Source organism: Balaenoptera acutorostrata, chromosome 16 (assembly GCF_949987535.1).
Source record: "Balaenoptera acutorostrata chromosome 16, mBalAcu1.1, whole genome shotgun sequence".
Taxonomy (NCBI): Eukaryota; Metazoa; Chordata; class Mammalia; order Artiodactyla; family Balaenopteridae; genus Balaenoptera; species Balaenoptera acutorostrata.
This window is the reverse complement of record NC_080079.1, coordinates 38,814,022-38,832,477: the sequence shown is the minus strand read 5'-3', so window position 1 is coordinate 38,832,477 and position 18,456 is coordinate 38,814,022. Positions and strand designations below refer to the sequence as shown.

Genomic DNA, 18,456 nt, shown 5'->3' with positions numbered 1-18,456 from the left:
AAATCTTGTGTAAAACTTATTTCCCAGAAACTCGCTCAACCTCCCTTTTATACAAATATTAATCTAGATAGACCTAGAATCTGGGGTAAAACATTTTGTTTGTTTTCCTGAAGCGAAATTTTCAGGTAGTAATCATAAAAGGTGTGGAGAAAAATAGGAATGGGGGAAAAAGACTTGATTAAATGTGGAATACATACCTACCTCCAAATTGCAAGTACCTAGAAGGTAAACGTGGTTTGTATTGATTCTCTGTTTACAACTCTCCCCATTCTTACCATATTCCCAAGGTATTGATTATAAGCATCTATATATGCCTGTTTACTAAAACAGGGAGAAATGTAAATAAATGAACGAGAGACCATAACTTATGCTGATGTCAATGGAAATGTTTGTTTACATATTTATAGATGGGGAACTAGTCCAGGCACTCTGAAAAAGATGAGACTGCAGTGTTGTGTCAATAGTGAAGAATACTACTGATGCTAAGTAAGTTTCTGTGATACAGGAAAGGGAGATCTGAGAAATGAAAGTCGAATACAGATTTTTTTTTTTAACAGTACAAAATGTTTTCTGTTGGCCAAATTAAAAATGTAATATGTCGGGCTTCACTGGTGGCGCAGTGGTTGAGAATCTGCCTGCTAATGCAGGGGACACGGGTTCGAGCCCTGGTCTGGGAAGATCCCACATGCCGCGGAGCGGCTGGGCCCGTGAGCCACAATTGCTGAGCCTGCGCGTCTGGAGCCTGTGCCCCGCGACGGGAGGGGCCGCGATAGAGAAAGGCCCGCGCACCGCGATGAAGAGCGGTCCCCGCACCGCGATGAAGAGTGGCCCCCGCTTGCCGCAACTGGAGAAAGCCCTCGCACGAACCGAAGACCCAACACAGCCAAAAATAAATAAATAAATAAATAAATAAGAAAATCCTTAAAAAAAAAAAAAAAAAAAAATGTAATATGTCTATCCCTTTCTCTTATTTTTATTTTATTTTTAAAAAATTTTTATTTATTTATTTATTTATTTATTTATTTATTTTTGGCTGTGTTGGGTCTTCGTTTCTGTGCGAGGGCTTTCTCTAGTTGGGGCAAGCGGGGGCCACTCTTCATCGTGGCGCGCGGGCCTCTCACTACCGCAGCTTCTCTTGTTGCGGAGCACAGGCTCCAGACGCGCAGGCTCAGTAGATGTGGCTCACGGGCCTAGTTGCTCCGCGGCATGTGGGATCTTCCCAGACCAGGGCTCGAACCCGTGTCCCCTGCATTGGCAGGCAGATTCTCAACCACTGCGCCACCAGGGAAGCCCCTCTCTTATTTTTTTTAAGGTCCCTCTGGAGTTTGATGAAAAGGCAATAAGATGTTGTTGATTCCTCTACATTTAACTCACCAAATTACAATTCGGTAAGAGATATTTGATGTTTAAAAGGCTTTTGAGTCCTCAGAAATAGAAAGCTATGGGTACTGTGTTTTATTCATTCTTGTATTTCCAGCATCTCCATTTACATCTCCATTGTACATGGTTGGTATCGAATAAATGTTTGCTCAAAGGATGTATGTACACGGGCCACCAAAAAACTAATTCAAACTTTTGAAAGCTTTAAATTCTCAGTGTTCAAGTGGTCTTTAAATGTGGTGGAATTTTCTTCTCTATGAAAATAACTTCCCTTGGTTTCTCTGTCTCTGAATTTTTCTTTTTCCTTCTGTGTCATCACACCTCACCATTCTAACTCCTTTCTTGAGCAACTTCATTGTCCAGGAAACAACTATTCTGGTGTCCATAATCCTTGCGCTGACACTTACGTCATCACTCCTGGAAAGCTGAATTCTCTATCTCTAGCTCACATTTTGTGGAGTCCAGGCAAAGGCACTAGGAATATTTGAATCAGTCTGAATTTCAAATAGGTAGTAAAGATGGTTTCATATCCAGATAATTCACCCTCATCTCATAAAATGCCATTGTATAAAGAACACCTTGAAAGGGGTATAAAATGGAACTGGATGAATGTGTACGTGTGAATGCCTATGTGTGTGTATAAAGGGATATACAGATGTCTGCCTTTGTTTCAAAAGATGGAGACCATAGTGACACAGCCTATGCTATTTCCATAGATTACAGCTAAACTGCACTGCGCCTGCACAGACATAAAGTCTAAATAATCCTTTAAATAACTTCTTCCCTCGGAGATGGTAAATACATTCTTGAAAGCTATAGGTGTGACAAAGGATAAAAAACACAATTTTTCTGGATGACCTAGCCAATTTATGTCTAATTTTTTTATCTTTTAAAAATTCTTTCTTAGAAGAGTCAACTCTCCATGTGCAGATTTTTTGTGGCACAGCCAGAAATCACAGACATATGGAATATATTTGTTACATTCTTAAGAAAAGTGTTGATAAGGATTATTTCTTAACCATATACCGCATATTATTGAAGATAAGTGATACTCAGAACTGGGATAATAATGATACATTCAGGGTGCTGATGATACCATTTGATCTATTTTTTGGTATATTTCCTTAAAAAATATTGTACCTCTTTTGGCCACTCGTGCTTGAGGCTCTCAATCCTATATCATGTTATAGTACTTAATATTCATAAAGAGCTTTATCAACACATGGTTGATTTCCTGCAGAGATAGTACATTTTAAATTGGTTCTTATGTGTTATGTGCATCATCTTATCTTGCCTCTGTTCTACTCATCTCTCCAGTGTTCTATTATATTTAACGGTGATTTCATAAACCCGTTTCTTTGTTGTGCTTTAGGGAAAGGTTTGCTTGTATTTTGGGCTTCTGGCTACAGAGCTCTGTATCTGGTACACAGAGAGATGCTGTAAAATTACTATTGGTTGCAATACCCTAGGTGTGAAGAAAGTGGTGTGGTTTGGTCAATTCTCAGTGTAGCTTTTCTCTTTATTGGTATTTGTCTATTCTATTTTAATAAAACATTGGGTAGATGCAGGCAGAAAGTGCCACAAATCAATTCTATGATCCATGTAGCAGCTTTAGTGGGCTCGAAGTGCAAAGGACATACTTTGCTGAAATTGTATATTCAATTGGTGATGTCTACACTGAATTCTTTTAGACCTATTCTGTCTTTTAAAGTCCTGAAAACACTGGAGCAGTCTATTTTGATGAGGACTTATTCAGAACAAGCACACAATAAAGAATGAGATACTGTTTTCTCTATAGTACTGTGGCAGTAATAATGGACAAAACAACAGTCGTACTACATTTCCCTTTAAAGTTTTTAATTTAATAGAAAGTCGCTCTATCCTTCAGCAAGTTTTAGTATATTCATTCATTAACTCTTCAAATATTTGTTGTGTTCCTAGTAGCTGCCGAGCCCTATATAAGGTGTGAGGGTACAAAAACCAGTTCCTACTTACAAGGTGATTTAAGACTTGAATCCTTTTGTTTTCATCTAAATATAAATGTTGCATCACAATCTCTCAAACGATCAAATTGCTTGGGCTCCAAGAATGTAGAGGGCCAAAAATGCTTTTGATTTTGAGTCGAGAGAAAAACTTAAAATCATCTTTCCTACTCAGCTAAGCCTAATCACTACTTCTCCCCCACTTAAGTTAATAGCTGCTTAATTTCCCACTAATTCAATCCTTCTTCATCCCTTCTCGCATTCCCTTTCCCTTCTTCTTGACAACCCAGAAGCATGGCCATTATTTCTTTCTGGTTCTCATTCATGTTGAACAGACCCAATAGCTTTTTGTTTGGGTTCTGCAATTATGGCAAAAAGATTGCAGCCATTTTGATCTTCAGGTCTAGAAACAACCTTCTTTCTACTTTTAATACTGTGAAAATAAAAGGGTCAATGCTTGTGCTCCTCAGACAATAGTGGAGGTTAAAAAAACAAGTGGTTTTTAAAGTCAGATTAATTGAGGTATAATTTACATACAGTAAAATTCACTCTTTTTTATGTGTACTGTTCTGTAAATTTTGACAATGTACACAGCTGTGTAACTACCACTATAAAACAATATAGAGAGTGTTCTCATCAGCTTCCCCCAAATTCCCTTGTGCCTCTTTTTTTAGTTAACCCCATTCACCCAATCACAGCCCCTGGCGTGAGTGTTTTGTCCCTACAGTTTTGCCGATTCCAGAAAGTCATACAAATAGAATAATACAGTATGTAGCCTATGAGTCTGGATTCTTTCACTTAGATAATGCTTCTGAGATTTACTCATGTTATTGCAAATATTATCAGTTTGTTCCATTTTATTACAGTGTAGTTTTGCATTTATGGATGTGCAACAGTTTTGACCATTACCAGGTCATTAATATTTGAGATATTTCTAGTTTTTGGCTATTATTAATAAAGCTGCTACAAACATTCACATATAGTTTTGATGTGGATATATGACTTCATTTCTCTTGGGTAAATTCCTAAGAGTGGGGTTGCTGGGTCATTTGGTAAGTGTATATTTAACTTTGTAAGACACTGTGAAACTCTTTTCCTAAGGGGCCATGCCATGCTGCACTCCCACGGTGATATGTGAGAATTCCAGTTGCTCCACATCCCCGCCAGCATTTGGGGATGAATTTTTGATTTGAGCCATTCTAGTAGGTGTGCCATGGTATCTCATTGTCATTTTAATTTGCATTTCCCCAAGGACCAATGATGTTCAGCATATTTTTGTGTGCTTGCTTGCCATCCACATCTCTTCTCCTTTTTTTTGTGGGTGGTAAAATATACATAACATGAAATTTATCATTAGTAGTCACTGGCAAACATTTATCTATTTTCTGTCTCTATGAATGTGCTTATTCTGGATATTTCACATAAATGGAATCATTCAAGATGAGGCCTTTGTGTCTGGTTTCTTTCACTTAGCATAACATTTTCAAGGTTCACCCATTCTGTAGCATGTACCAACTTCATTGCTTTTTATGGCTGAATGATATTCCATCTTATGGGTATACCACATTTTATTTATCCATTCATCAGTTGGATTGTTTCTACCTTTGTCTATTGTGAATCATGCTGTTATGAACATTTGTGTATACAGTTTTATGTGAACACGTTTTCATTTCTTCTGGGTTTATACCGAGGATTGGAATAGATTGATCATACTGTAATTCTATGTTTATTTTATTGAGGAACTGCCAAACTGTTTTCCACAGTGGCTAAACCATTTTATATTCCCACCAGCAAGGTAATTGGAGCATTCCAATTTCTCTATATCCTTACCAGCACTTATTTTTCGGTTTTTAAAGAAATTATTGCCATCTTAGTGGTTGTGAAATGGTATCTCATTTGGTTTTAGTTTGCGTTTCCTTAATGACTAATGATGTGGGCATCTTTTCATGTGCTTGTTGACCATTTGTATCTTCTTTGGAGAAATGTCTATTCAAGTTTTTCAAGTCTTTTGCACAGTTTTAAACTGAACAGTTTGGCTTTTTGCTATTGATTTATAAGAGTTCTTAATATATTCTGAATAGTAGACCCATATCAGACAAGTGATTCACAAATATTTTCTCCTGTTCTAGGGTTGTTTTTTTCACTTCCTTGCTAATCCTTCTGTGCACACAAGGTTTGCATTTTGATGAAGTCCAAATTACCTACTTTTTTTTCTTGTTACTTATGCTTTTGGTTTTATATTTAAGAAACCACTGCTGAATACAAGGTCATAAAGATTTACCACCTATGTTTTCTTCTAGGAGTTTTATGATTTTAGTTCACATATTTATGCTTTCAATCCATTTTAAGTGAATTTTTGCATGTGGTGTAAGGTAAGGGTCCAACTTCATTCTTTTGTATATGGATATCCTGCTGTTCCAGCACTATATGTTGAAGAGACTATTCTTTTTCCATTGAATGTTTTGGGGAACCTTGTCAGAAATCAACTCACCACAGGTATGGGTTTATTTCTGGGCTCTTGATTCTATTCCATGATCTAGATCTATATGTCTATTCTTATGTCATTACCACACTGTTTTGATTATGGTAGCTTTGCAGAAAGTTTGGAAATCAGAAAGTGTAAGTCCTCCAACTTTATTCTTTTTCAAGATTGTTTTGGCTATTTGGGGTCCCTTGCAACTCCATGTGAATTTTTGGATTAGCTTTTCCATTTCTGCAAAGGCCATTGGGATTTTGATAGACACTGTAATAAATCTGTAGGTCACTTTGGATAATATTGTCATCATAAAAATATTGAGTCTTGCAAACTATGAACATGAGATATCTTTTATTTATTTATTTAAGTCTTCTTTAGTTTCTTTCAGCAATGTTTTGTGGTTTCATTGTAGAACTCTTACACTTCCATGGTTTAATTCACACCTATCCTTTGTGAAGTGCTCTTTCAAATCTTTTGCCCAGTTTTAAATAATTGGGCCATTTGTTTTCTTATTACTGATTTGTGAGTGTTCTTTATATATTCTGGATACCAGTCTTTTATCAGATATATGTTTTTGCAAACATTTTCTCCAAGTCTGTGGCTTGTCTTTTCATTTTCTTAACACTGCCTTTCAAAGACATTTTTAAAATTTTGATCAAGCCCAATTTATCAATTTATCCTTTTATGGTTTGTGATTTCTGCATGCTATCTAAGAAATGTTTGCCAAACCAAAGATTGTAAAGATTTTCTCCTATGTTTTCATCTAGAAGTTTTATAGTTTAAGGTATTATATTTAGGTCTATGATCCATTTTTAGTTAATTTTTGTATACAGTGTGAAACTTGGACTTTTGAATGTAAAACTGACATATTCAGTTTCTATTTTGCTGCTCACTCATTGCATCATGTTAGGCAAAACAGTCAACTTGAACCTCAGTTTCCTCATTTAAACAAAGATGCTTCCTGATCTGTCAGAATTGTTGTGAGGATCAAATGAAAACAAGTATAAAAGTACTTTCTAAAATCAGAGTATAAACGTTAATTATTATTTCTAACTGATAGCAGCCAACAGAATGATGGTAGAAGAATGTGTCATAATTGGAGGAAAGCCAGATCTCAATTACCAGCAGTAGAATGAGTGTTTAAAAGCACTAGATTTTAAATAGACCTGTGTTTGAATTCCATTTTTGCCACTTCCTAGTGGAAGAACCTCACACAAGGCACTGAGCTCTCAACTCCCCAACTTTCTGACCTGTGCAATGGGGAAGGAGTATAAACCTTCACAGGGTAGAGATGAAGCGAGTTACATACAGAGCCTAGTGAGCTACACAGAGTAGGGGATTAATAAATGGCATTTTTGAGAGAGAGAGAGAGAATGATTATGCATATACACTCTCTAATAAAATGATGATGTAGATTGTCATGGTTTATATGAATGCTATAACAGATGATGGCAAGATCAAGATGAAAAGTAAGAATGTATCTTGCACTCTCCTGCCTCTGGGAAAGTGTACACAATGTTAGAACATCATTCCATCATCATTCCCTTTGCCCCTCTGACTTAATCTTGTAGGATTTAGCTCAAATGACATGTTCTTGTAGGAAGCTATTTATTACCACTTTCTCCTCAAATCTGCTCTCTGTGCACACAGTACATTGTGTATCTCTTTCTTAGAACAAACTGTACCATATCATAATTATCTGCTTATTGGTCAGCCTTGTTGATTATATGGGAAGGTCCTTGAATGAAGGGAGCTGTCTTTGAGTCTTTAGAATCCAGTATAATGTCTGGCACATAGTAGGAACTCAATAAATGTATGTTAAATGAAAAGATGAATATATATTATTAATTTCTAATGTCGGTATAAATAGCGTTTGTTAACTGAACTTTTTAGTTCAGCTTGTTAGTTTTAGAGCATAATACTGATGTCTACTCTAAACAGACCAAGTGGACTTCCCTTTATGGGAAAGGGCCTATTTCTTTTAGGTTGTCCACACCCATATAATAACATCCATCATCCAGTTTTCAGTAGTAATACTGGGTGCAGATGAATATATTTTGCATTTGTACAGGAAAAATGACAGACTCCTTTTTAAAGTTTTCTGTAAAGTAATGCTGTTCAAAATAGCTTTTTCGAAAAAGTGTGATGCTGACTACGTGGCAGGTAAGTTCCTGTCATGAGTACTTGAAAAAAAAATGATTTAATTAAATTCATATGTGTTAAAACATTTAATAGCTCATATAATATGGAATTTTATGAAAAGGGGAAATATCTGCCCATATAAACTTCAATTAAACTGTGACTGAACATCCCTAATTCAATGATCAGAATTTCTCAGCTGATGATCTCATGCATATGTAGCTACCCCAGAATAAAGTGAAGCAACTGGCTAGTTCTGTGCCAGTGAGAAAGAGGTGAGAGATTACTCAAAGGAATGCTCAGGACTGACACCTGTTAGATTTCCTGCTCTCGGTAGATTGGGTCATGCCATAGTCCATCAGTCCCAAAGGGCCTGTTTGGCTCTCCATAGGTTACCATAAACTTACGGCACATAGGCAAGAGTGCTCTTGTGGCCATAATTTCATGCTAGGAAATTCTGACTCATGTCATAAATTGTGTTAAATTACCAGACAAGATAGTTTTGGAATGAATGGCAAGAAGCTGAAAAATCTATAAGCTGAAAAAAACTGACAAGAGTTCCTTGTCCTTGTGTCCACAGGGATACACCACTTTTATTTCATCTTGGCTGATGTTAACGGTCCCTATGGTATGAATTAGTGTCACAGCCCCTGGCATTGAGTCAGTCCTTCTGAAATATCCTTGTCCAGAACTATCTGTGTATGTGAAACAAAGAGAAAAGTCAGAGACTCTGAAAAGAGAAGAGAGTAAGAAAAAATAAAAAGTAGGACAGCATGTGGGCATGAAGAGAGGTACCAGAAAAGAGAGCAAGAGACACACAGAGCTCATCTACTAAGAAATAACCATGGAATCACTTTCACCCACCTCCTCTCCTCCTCCTCCTCTTGCTACCCCTATTTAATAATATTAATTGAGAACTTGCTTTGTGCTAGTTTTGTAGTAAATGTTTTCTACTGTGTTCTCCCCTTTTATTCTGACCACAACCCTATGAGGGAGGTTCAGTTGTACCATTTACAGATGGGGCCCTGAGGCTTAAAGTTACAGTCTAGCTTCTCAAAGGCACAGGGAAAGCTGAGGTTTGAACCGAAGTCTGTCTGACTCCAAAGTCCAAGATCATAATTACACCACGTTATCAAAAATCCAGGAATTACAAGGCACAAATATGGGAGAAAAGTCTTAGTGGCAGAATGACCAAAAGAGCATGATTTTATCCTAGAAATAAATTACAAAACAAAACATCTAATGTATTTAACTGATAAACACAACTGACTATTGTCCTTCAAAGCACTTATCCTAGAAGGCCTTATGGTTAAATCTGTAGTGATGCACTGCCCAATGTCTTTTAGGGGTAGCAGCTTTTAGAATCAGCTTACTAGACACATTAAAACAGATTAAATACAAACAGCTATATTTCTTTAATTCTATAAAAACATTTAAGAAAATTGTCAAGACTGGTCATCCATTTTATTAAAAAGATTTAAGTCCAAATGACTTTGGTTGTTTCTAAAACATTAAAGTCAAGCTCAGCTTTCAAAGACCTGATTCAACTGATTACATGCTGAGGAATATGTGTCAGGCTCTGAAAGAGATGCCTGATCTTGTTGAAATAAGGGTGTGGCTTATTAGGGTGACTGACTATGTTGAAGGGGGCAATCATTTGGATTCATAATTTTGGTATATTCATACAATCAATCAGTCACCGCTTTTCAGTTTCAACCTGCCTAAGAGAAGAAAATGAGGATAAAATAGAAAATACGTAAGAAAGAAAAGGAAAAAATGGAAATATCAATTACGACCTGATCTTCCAATGCTGAAATCAGACACAGCTACTGGCCAGAAATTAATCTCATGAGGGAATAATGTAAGTATGTGGGTGAACTCAGGCTTTTCTGTGTACACATCCCCCTCCGCCACCAAACACAAACCTCTAAAGAAAATTCTGGCCTTAAGCTGTTGCACATTTCCTCTTTTCTCTTTTATTCCTTCCAACTCCTGGGCAGTACTATGTCAACCAAGGTAATCAACTGGGGAAGACCTGAGGAAGCCAAAATGGGGAATTTGCATTGAAAAGGTCTAAGATTTACTTTTCTAAGACTGGGGGAAAAAAAGATAGAGTTAAAAGTGAGGAACGTGAATGGGAGGCTGAAGAGAGGAAAGAAAAAAAGAGATAAGCCTGCATGGCTGATTATCAGGGAAAACTGTGGAAAACTAGAGTTAAGGGTGCAAAAAGATTTGAGGGAGCTTCTAGAAGTGGGATATATAAGGAATGAGAAGAGAAACTTCAAAAAGTACTGCTAAGGATGATGAATTTTGGATATTCTTTAAAGTTCTATAGAAGATATTAGTAAAGATGAGAGTTACTTTACATTCCTTTTGGTTGTTGAATTTTGTTTCTTAGACTACAACACAAGACTGGGCTAAAGAGGGGTTCTTGATTTGTTTGGGTTATAGGAATATAATATTTACAGCAGGTGTCCTTAATGCTGGATTCATGGGAGGACTTTTAGGTTGCTTATATTGATAAATTTTCATAATTAGATGCAATTTTGTGTTTATGTGTACATGTATATTTTGAAAGGATGAACATCTTCACATTCATAGCTTTGATCAGATTCTTAAAGAGTTCATCATACTTCTCTTTAAAGAATATAAAAGGACTACCATTGAGGAGAGAGAAAGTACAGTCTCAGGGCAAAAGACCAAGTGAAAAAAACCTAACTATAGAAGATAACTAATTTCTAACTTTACAGCAAAAGCTTAATAGTCTAGTCCAAATCCATTTATTTTTGCCAAAGATACCAAGGTATTCATTTACCACCTGACTCTCCTACCCCCCTCAAACTCCTCTCTTGATCTCCTTGGTATTTGAAATAGATTCAGTGATTTTTTAAAAATAAAGTAATCCATGAATGTGCTAAGTGAGAGAAAAAGCCACTGAAATTTTCAGGAACTACAGAAAGATGGGGGAAAATTAGCATTAAACTCGCAAGCAAATCATACATTTACTATAGTTTGGGAAAGGCATCATGATAGACTCTGAAACAAAGGAAGGCATAGCGAATAATTGTGGTGAGAGTATTAGGGTTATCAAACTGATTAAGTGTCCCCTGTCAATGTACATGGAAAGGTGTTTTCAGTTATTACTCTTCTGCTGAATGGATTAATATATCATACTTGTTACAGAAATCTTAATTCAATGCATCACAGCCTAGGCATCAAGTTATATTAACTGGATAAACATTTAAATAATGGAAGGCAAATATCTGCAAAAAGGAGGAACTGAGCATCATGAAAAATCTGCCATTGCTTTGTTATATTTGTTTGAACCACCTACTCAAGTGTTTTATTCAAACCCCAAATGGGAGGCACAGACCAGCTCCCAAGTCTTTCAAACACGCCTTCTTTCTTGATCTGCCTCTTTCCTTAAAAGCAGCACCCACAAAAAAGCAGCGTTATCTTACTCAAGACAAAAAATTCGATTTAGTGTCTTAGGAGAAGGCTTTCAGCAAAGATTAGTCTCTAGGATTCCATGGGCAGAGTATTAGACATGTCCTAGGCATTCGTTGAATGCTTATGGAATAAACGACTAACCAAATGAATAAATGAACAACCATCTTTCACCCCCCTGCTGTCACTGTGGATATATGACATTAGAGGCAGCAGAAGGCACGAAGAGTATCATCGGGGAAACAGAAAACTGCCCCCCCACAAAATACTCCCTGCCCTCTTTCAGAGAGCAGCCACTTCCTAAAGTGGCTGCTCTTCAAGCTTTAAAGGGCTGGTGCTCTCCCCAGAGGTTTTATGAGAGGAGTGGGAGATACTGCCTCATAAAGGAATCTACCAAAGAATTCTGGGGGAAAGAAGGGTGTGCTAGGCAGAAATAAGGCTGAAATAGGATGTCTACATCCTAACCACTAGAACTTGTAAATGTTAAATGTCAAGAAAGAGTTAAGGATACAGCTGGAATTAATGTTGCCAACCACTGGACCCTGAGATGAGGAGTGTCCTAGATTATGCAGGTGGGTCCCCTGTAATCACAAGGGCCCTTTAAGGAGGACTGAGGCATGAGGAAAGGTCAGAGTGATGCAATATGAGAAGGACTTGACCTGCTGTTGCTGACTTTAAAGATGGAGGAAGGGGTCTCAAGCCAAAGATTGTGGGCAGCTTCTAGAAGATGTAAATGGCCAGAAAATGGATTCTCTCTTAGAGCCTACAGAAAGAAACACAGCCCTGCTGACACTTTAATTTTAGCCCACTGAGACCCATCTTGAACCTCTGACCTCCAGAACTGTACGATAATAAATTTGTGTTGTTTTAAGCTTCCAAACTTGCAGTAATTTGTTGCAGCAGCCATTCAAAACAGAGGGTCAGTGAAGAGGAGGGAAGGACCTGAGAGGCAGGTAGACTAGTTTTGTCATTACTAGCCATGGGACCTTAGGGAATTTATTTCATGTTTTTGAGGCTTTGTTTTTCTCATCGCTGTAGTGGGTTAAAACTAGCAACCTCATAAGGCTACTTTTGATGTTTAATGAGATCACATCTTTGAATCGCCCAGCTCCAGGCCTGTTGCACTATGCAATGTGGGTGTTCATCATTGTGATCTCTCTTGCTTTTTTTCTTCCCTACCCTCCACAGTCACTGAGTGCCAGGATGCAGGGTAGGCAGTACAAAAGAAGAGAAAAATAAAATGCGTGGAGATGGAGAGTCCAGCCTGAGAGGCCTGGGATGGGGAATCCACACCACCCACTGCTTCCTGAAGCAGGGACCCCAGTCCTGTAGTCTATCTAGGATTTTATAAGATGAGGGTTTGAAGGGCTGTATCATTTGTTTGTCAGTGAGAAAGAAGGGGAGGAAGTGGGTGGAGTGGGAAGAACAGGAGAAGGTTTGGGTGAAGCAGGACAGAGGAAGGAGGAAAAGAAATGAAGGGTGAGACCCAGGCTGGAAGAAATAAAGGGCAGGATTCTCCTGCAAGGGGAATCAGAAATGAGGGAAACTTCAAAATCAGTTGGCTGTTCTTTCTTTTTCGTCCCTCTTTCTACACCATTCTTCTCTTCAGTTTAAGCACTATATTAGACCATATTCATACACAAACATTCATGAATTCATTTCAGGTAGAGCTTGTGTCCTGGGATGGCAAGGGAAAAGGGTGAATTGACATTTATGTTAAATTTCAAGGGTTAAGATGAACCTTTTAAAAACATTGGAGAAGCGTTCTCTTGGGAATAATAACTGAACACTAACTAGCTAAATGTTATTAAGTCTCTGGACCTGTCAACAATTAGCCTTTTTCCTAAGGTGATATGGGAGATCTCTCTCTCTCACTCTCTCTATTGAACAATGTAGGTAAGATCTCTGCTATAATGACGTTATGTTCTGTAGAATGTTGGTCAAGGTACTATGAATAGTGGAAAATACAAACCTCTAAATTTGAATGACATCTTATTCCCTTTCAGGCTTTGCAGCCAATGTAGATTTCATGACTTAAATGTACTGGGATAATTTCAAGGGAGAACATCCAAATTATAATAAAAATCATTGTTAGAGTTTGGATGTACTTTGTGTTCAAAGATTTTTTTATTAAATTTTGTGATATTGCACAACTTTGACTAAGTCATTTTGTGGGCAAGTCAAATCTATTTCTACTAACACATTAAATTTTAGGAAATAAGTAGATTTTAACCCATCTTTTCAGTTTATTAATAAATTATTTTGAGGAAGTCACAAGAAGAAACGCAGAAACTATCGTTTCTTCTAAAAGAATGTTTATAAATTGCAAAGTGACTTGCTGTGTAATATATCTACCTTCAAATTATATCAACATGATTATTTCCTTGTTTTCTTTTTCAGGCCAACTTAAGATTAAGTTAAATATCACTTAAAGACATTAGCTATTGAGATTTTAAAAATTGTTTTAAAAGGAAAAAGTCAAGTCTTTTAAAGTGACCATGATGTGTTTAAGTAAATATTTTCCCAAAAGGTTCAGTGTATAATTTAACTTGAGAAGATATGGGTAAACACATAGACCTGCTGCAATGTTTTAGGAAGTAATTTACCATTTCCTCTGATTTTAGAAAGTCCTTTAAAATAAACAAAATCTGCTGCGATTTCTCACAACCACTTTTTCTAAAGGCTTCACAGCTTTGGTAATCAATAGTGCTGATAAGTCAGGTAATCAATGTGCTCAGAAATCTTAGGAAAAAATAGACAAGTCACTGCTTCTTTTCTCCTTCTGCCCTTTGCTCCATTGTCCCCAGATGACTTCACAACTGAGTTTACAGATCAAAAGACTTTTTCTATGAATACTCACAAACTTCTGCTGGAGTATGCAGAGATTTTCAAAAAAGTCAACATTTACTTTAGTGTAAAGAGATTTTAAGTTTGAACTAGTAGGGTGATCAGCGGGTTTATCTAACCCTGAAAAACAGCTCAACTAGCTGTTGCAGGTATTCATCTTTCTCCCCCAAACAGCTCTACTGGCAGCAGTCAAAACCAAAGTGGGAACTTAATAAAAATGAAAATTGTGGTAGCAAAATACACTTACAAGGTTAATTCGACATATTGCAAAAATTTGGGAGGTTATAGTGGTTTCTATATAACCACAGTACTGATTTAGAAAAACCCCAGAGAAACAGCTGCATTTTGATATATAACCTGCCTTGCCTGCATAGGAAACCCCAGATCTTCAGGGTATATGAGTCTTGAGATGCTAGAATTTGAACATAACATCGGGGAAAATTATATGCATCTCTTATTGAGAAATAACGGGATAATAAAACCTGCATGTAAACTTCTCTATTAGGCAAACACATATTTGATCCCAAGATCATGTTAATTTCTTTTACTAGTGAGTGTCAAAGGATGAGAAAAAGTAAAGTCAGGTCTGATTGATAAAACTGTGCGCATACCACTGGATTCTCTGATTACCTGTGAATGTCTCCATTTCTGGCATTTGGTAGCAACTGGCTGAGGCAAACCAGGCAAAATATTTTCCAGCTGCTGGAAGATTAACTCCTGCACATCTTCAGTGCTGTGCTCCAAGTATGTAACTCCAAATGGGACAGTGGTGTGAATCACAAGGGAAGGCCCGATTTCCGATGACTCTAGTGTAAGAGGAACATAAAGATACACCTTAAAGTGGGTAACATGCTAGTGTCATTCAGCATTTCAATCCGGATTTAAGAGTTGATCACAATAATCAGACAATAAATGAAGGGAAAACAGATTCTAATCTTTGAAGCATAAAATTAGGCTACTTCTGAAATTCAAAATCAGGCTTCACTGACGTGGAGGACAGATTCAAGATGCGTTATAGAGAACAAATTTTCAGGTCTTGTTAAAGAACCTGAAGGAAGGTAAAATGACCTAATATGTACTGCCTTGGGTATAATTAAATTTATTGGTATGTTTATCTCTCTCAACCACTAAAGCATAAGCTTATCAGGGCAGGAACCATTTCTTATATATAGCCTATATTTGCTTTAAATTCTGAGAACAAAGTAGATGTTCATCTTCTTAATTTTATATTAAATGGATTTCAAAAATATCTTGTTGAAATTATATAAATGCCAGAATAAAATATCTAAAAAAAAAAAACCTTTCTCAAAACAAGCTTGACCTCATAATGTTCTTCATCTTTTAAGCAGCATTAAAAGTAAAAGTCTGAAAAAAAAAGTCTGCTTCATTCATGACATGGAGATACTTTCCTTTTTTGTTTGCCATTGAATTTTTTTTGCTATATTTTCACAATGACAAATAACGAGTGCTTCAAATCTTTCACTCTTTAGTAGAATATAGAAAATTGAATAAAGTTTGACATTGAAAGCAAAGTGACTGAGGCATTAGAGAATACAATCTTGGAAGGAATGTTAACCAAGATTTCCTGTTATTATTTTTTGTTTAAATCATGCAGAAGAGAAAAGTTGAGGGAAAACAAAATAGATATGAAATGCATGAAATTATAATATGAAAGTTGGTGCTCCCCCCTGCTGAAAGAAGAAAATACTAAAATCTATAAGCTGCTGACAGGGGTTGGGAAGCCTGATACTGAAAATTCTTTAAATTGGGATTATAAAGTTCTTTTCGGGGTTGTTATAAAAGGCAACAATCTCTTTGAGATAGGTTTGTACATCTTTACACAAAAAAAGTAATTTTACACAGAACAAGCCACTTACTTGTTGTGTGTCCACTCAACCTCTTTACTTTGTGTGTATGTATGTAGAATGAGAATAAGTTAGCATCTACCACACTGTTCTGTGGTCTGGATTAAACGACATAATGTGTGTGAAGTGCTTAGCACAGTTTCTGGCACAGAGGAGGTGCTTAATAAATGCAAGCTATGAGAATAAAAGCAATAAATCAGATATATCCAAGGGAAAAGTTCTCCTGGTGTTGTCCAAATGATAGATGTGAGTTATTTTTTTGTTAAAGCACTTCATTTTCTTGTTGCACTCTGGCTTATGAATTTTACAGCAAAATACTGTAAACGAATTTGGGTCTCTCAGAAGAGAGACCCAAAATGCTGTGAGCACTTTAAAGTGGCGTGTTCTCAAACATTTTAATATATATGAAGTGGGAGATCTGACTTCAGAATCTGTGCTGTAAATGCAATGGTAAGAAGATTGTCCAGTTTTCACCTCACGGTAGCTGGAACAACTTGAAAGAACAAAGAGGGGACCCTCTCTTTGAACCTTCAGTGTTTAACCTGCCAGTGTCTACTTTACTGGTACCACACGGGAGTGCAAAATCTCAAATCTTTCACTGAATACCACCACTGTGAGAAACCTACTGTATACTGCCTCAGGGAGTGTTATCTATGTTGTCAGTTAATACATTCAGGGAGGCTTGTTCACAGAAAGGGGTGGCAAAAATGTCACCCCTCTTCCATGAGGTTCCCAACCTTCCCAGAGACAGAGAAAGCTACTGGGTCAGCATTCGGAAGCAGGAGAGTTGGGGTTCTGAGTTGACTTATTTATGGCATTCTTCAAAGGGAAACAAACTCAGCTGTGTGCATGAGGTTGCACTGACCCAGACATTTGTTCTAGCGGGGAGCTCCTATAATTACTAAGGGTAGTGATGGTGCCTTGCCAGGTTTCTCCCATTTACATTAGCCATCCACTCCAAGGAGAGCAATAAAAAAGGAAATTCAAGACCAAAAATGAAACAGTTCTTGCATAACAGTGAGAGAACAACCTGGCTACTTGTTTTTATTGGAATCAGACAAAAATTTTTGAGAATTTCAATTAAAATTTGAACAGCTGCGACCTAAGACAATGAGTTTTAAGGGAAAGACCCTCAACCCCCATATTAAGGGGTATTTTCAGAAGCTAAAGTGCAAAAATACAAATAGCCAACTGGAGTTTAAACGTGACCAAGGCTTGGAACTAGAGCACTATAAAAAGCCACAAATATGTTAATAGGATTCAGAGCGTAAACTCAGTGTAATCATTATTCCTTGGTCCCTGAGAACGTAATGATGTTATCTTTCTTTTTCTTTTCTTTATTCAGTTTAACAAGCATAGCACTTTGCTTTTGGCATTTTAAATGTAAAGTTCATAGTAAGTTGACAACTATTTCTGTATGTTGGGAGATCAATGGCTTCAGTCAGAAGATAAGTTATTTGAACCTTTGCATCCTTAATAGCCCAGTGGTCTTGGACAACTTAATCTCTTAGGCTCCACTGTCTTCCATTAATTAGAGGGGTGTAATACTACTTACCTTATAAGGCTGTCACAGGATTAAATGGGTTTGGATACATAAAAGCCTTCTTCAAATATAAAGTGCTATACAAACATAAGGTACCCCTAGATAATATTTTTGTTTTGACCTCGGCTGTGGTAAGAACAGCTTTAGAAAGGGATAACAGAGTTGACTTCTCTGAAAGTATTAAGACTGATTCTTATATTAACACCCCAGGAAGAGTGGCAGACTATTCCTGGGTAGAGGCACAGCAGCTTTTTTTTTATTATGCTAAAATATATATAATATAAAATTTACCTTTTAAACCTATTTTAAGTGTACAGTTCTCTGGCATTAAGTACATTCACATTGTTCCACAACCATCACCACCATCCATCACTAGAACTTTTTATATCTTCCCAAATTGAAACTCTATAGGCATTAGAAAGTAATCCCTCACTCCCCACTTGCCCCAGCTCCTGTCAACCACCATTCTATTTCTGTCCCTATTAATTTGACCACTCTAGGTACCTCATATAAGTGGAATCATACAATATTTGTCCTTTTGTAATGGGCTTATTTCACTTGTCTCCAAGGTTCATCCATGTTGTAGCAGGTGTCAGAATTTCCTTCTTTTTTAAGGCCACATAATATTCCATTGTGTGTATATACCATATTTTGTCAATGCATTCACCTTTTGGATATTGTGAGTAATGCTGCTATGAACATGGGTGTACCATTATCTGTTCAAGTCTCTGCTTTCACTTCTTTTGGGTATATACTCAGAAGTGAGATTGCTGGATC

At 37.0% G+C, this 18,456-nt stretch overlaps 1 protein-coding gene across 3 annotated transcripts in view; it reads right to left on the bottom strand.

The window, feature by feature from the left end:
- RNLS (renalase, FAD dependent amine oxidase) overlaps positions 1-18,456 on the bottom strand; it is a 290,024-nt gene that overhangs the window by 22,705 nt on the left and 248,863 nt on the right. For all 3 annotated transcript variants that reach the window (XM_007179153.3, XM_007179152.3, XM_057531202.1), the window contains exon 6: positions 14,902-15,077. In XM_007179153.3, the coding sequence (XP_007179215.1) occupies positions 14,902-15,077 (176 nt within the window). The remainder of the gene's footprint in view (positions 1-14,901; positions 15,078-18,456) is intronic.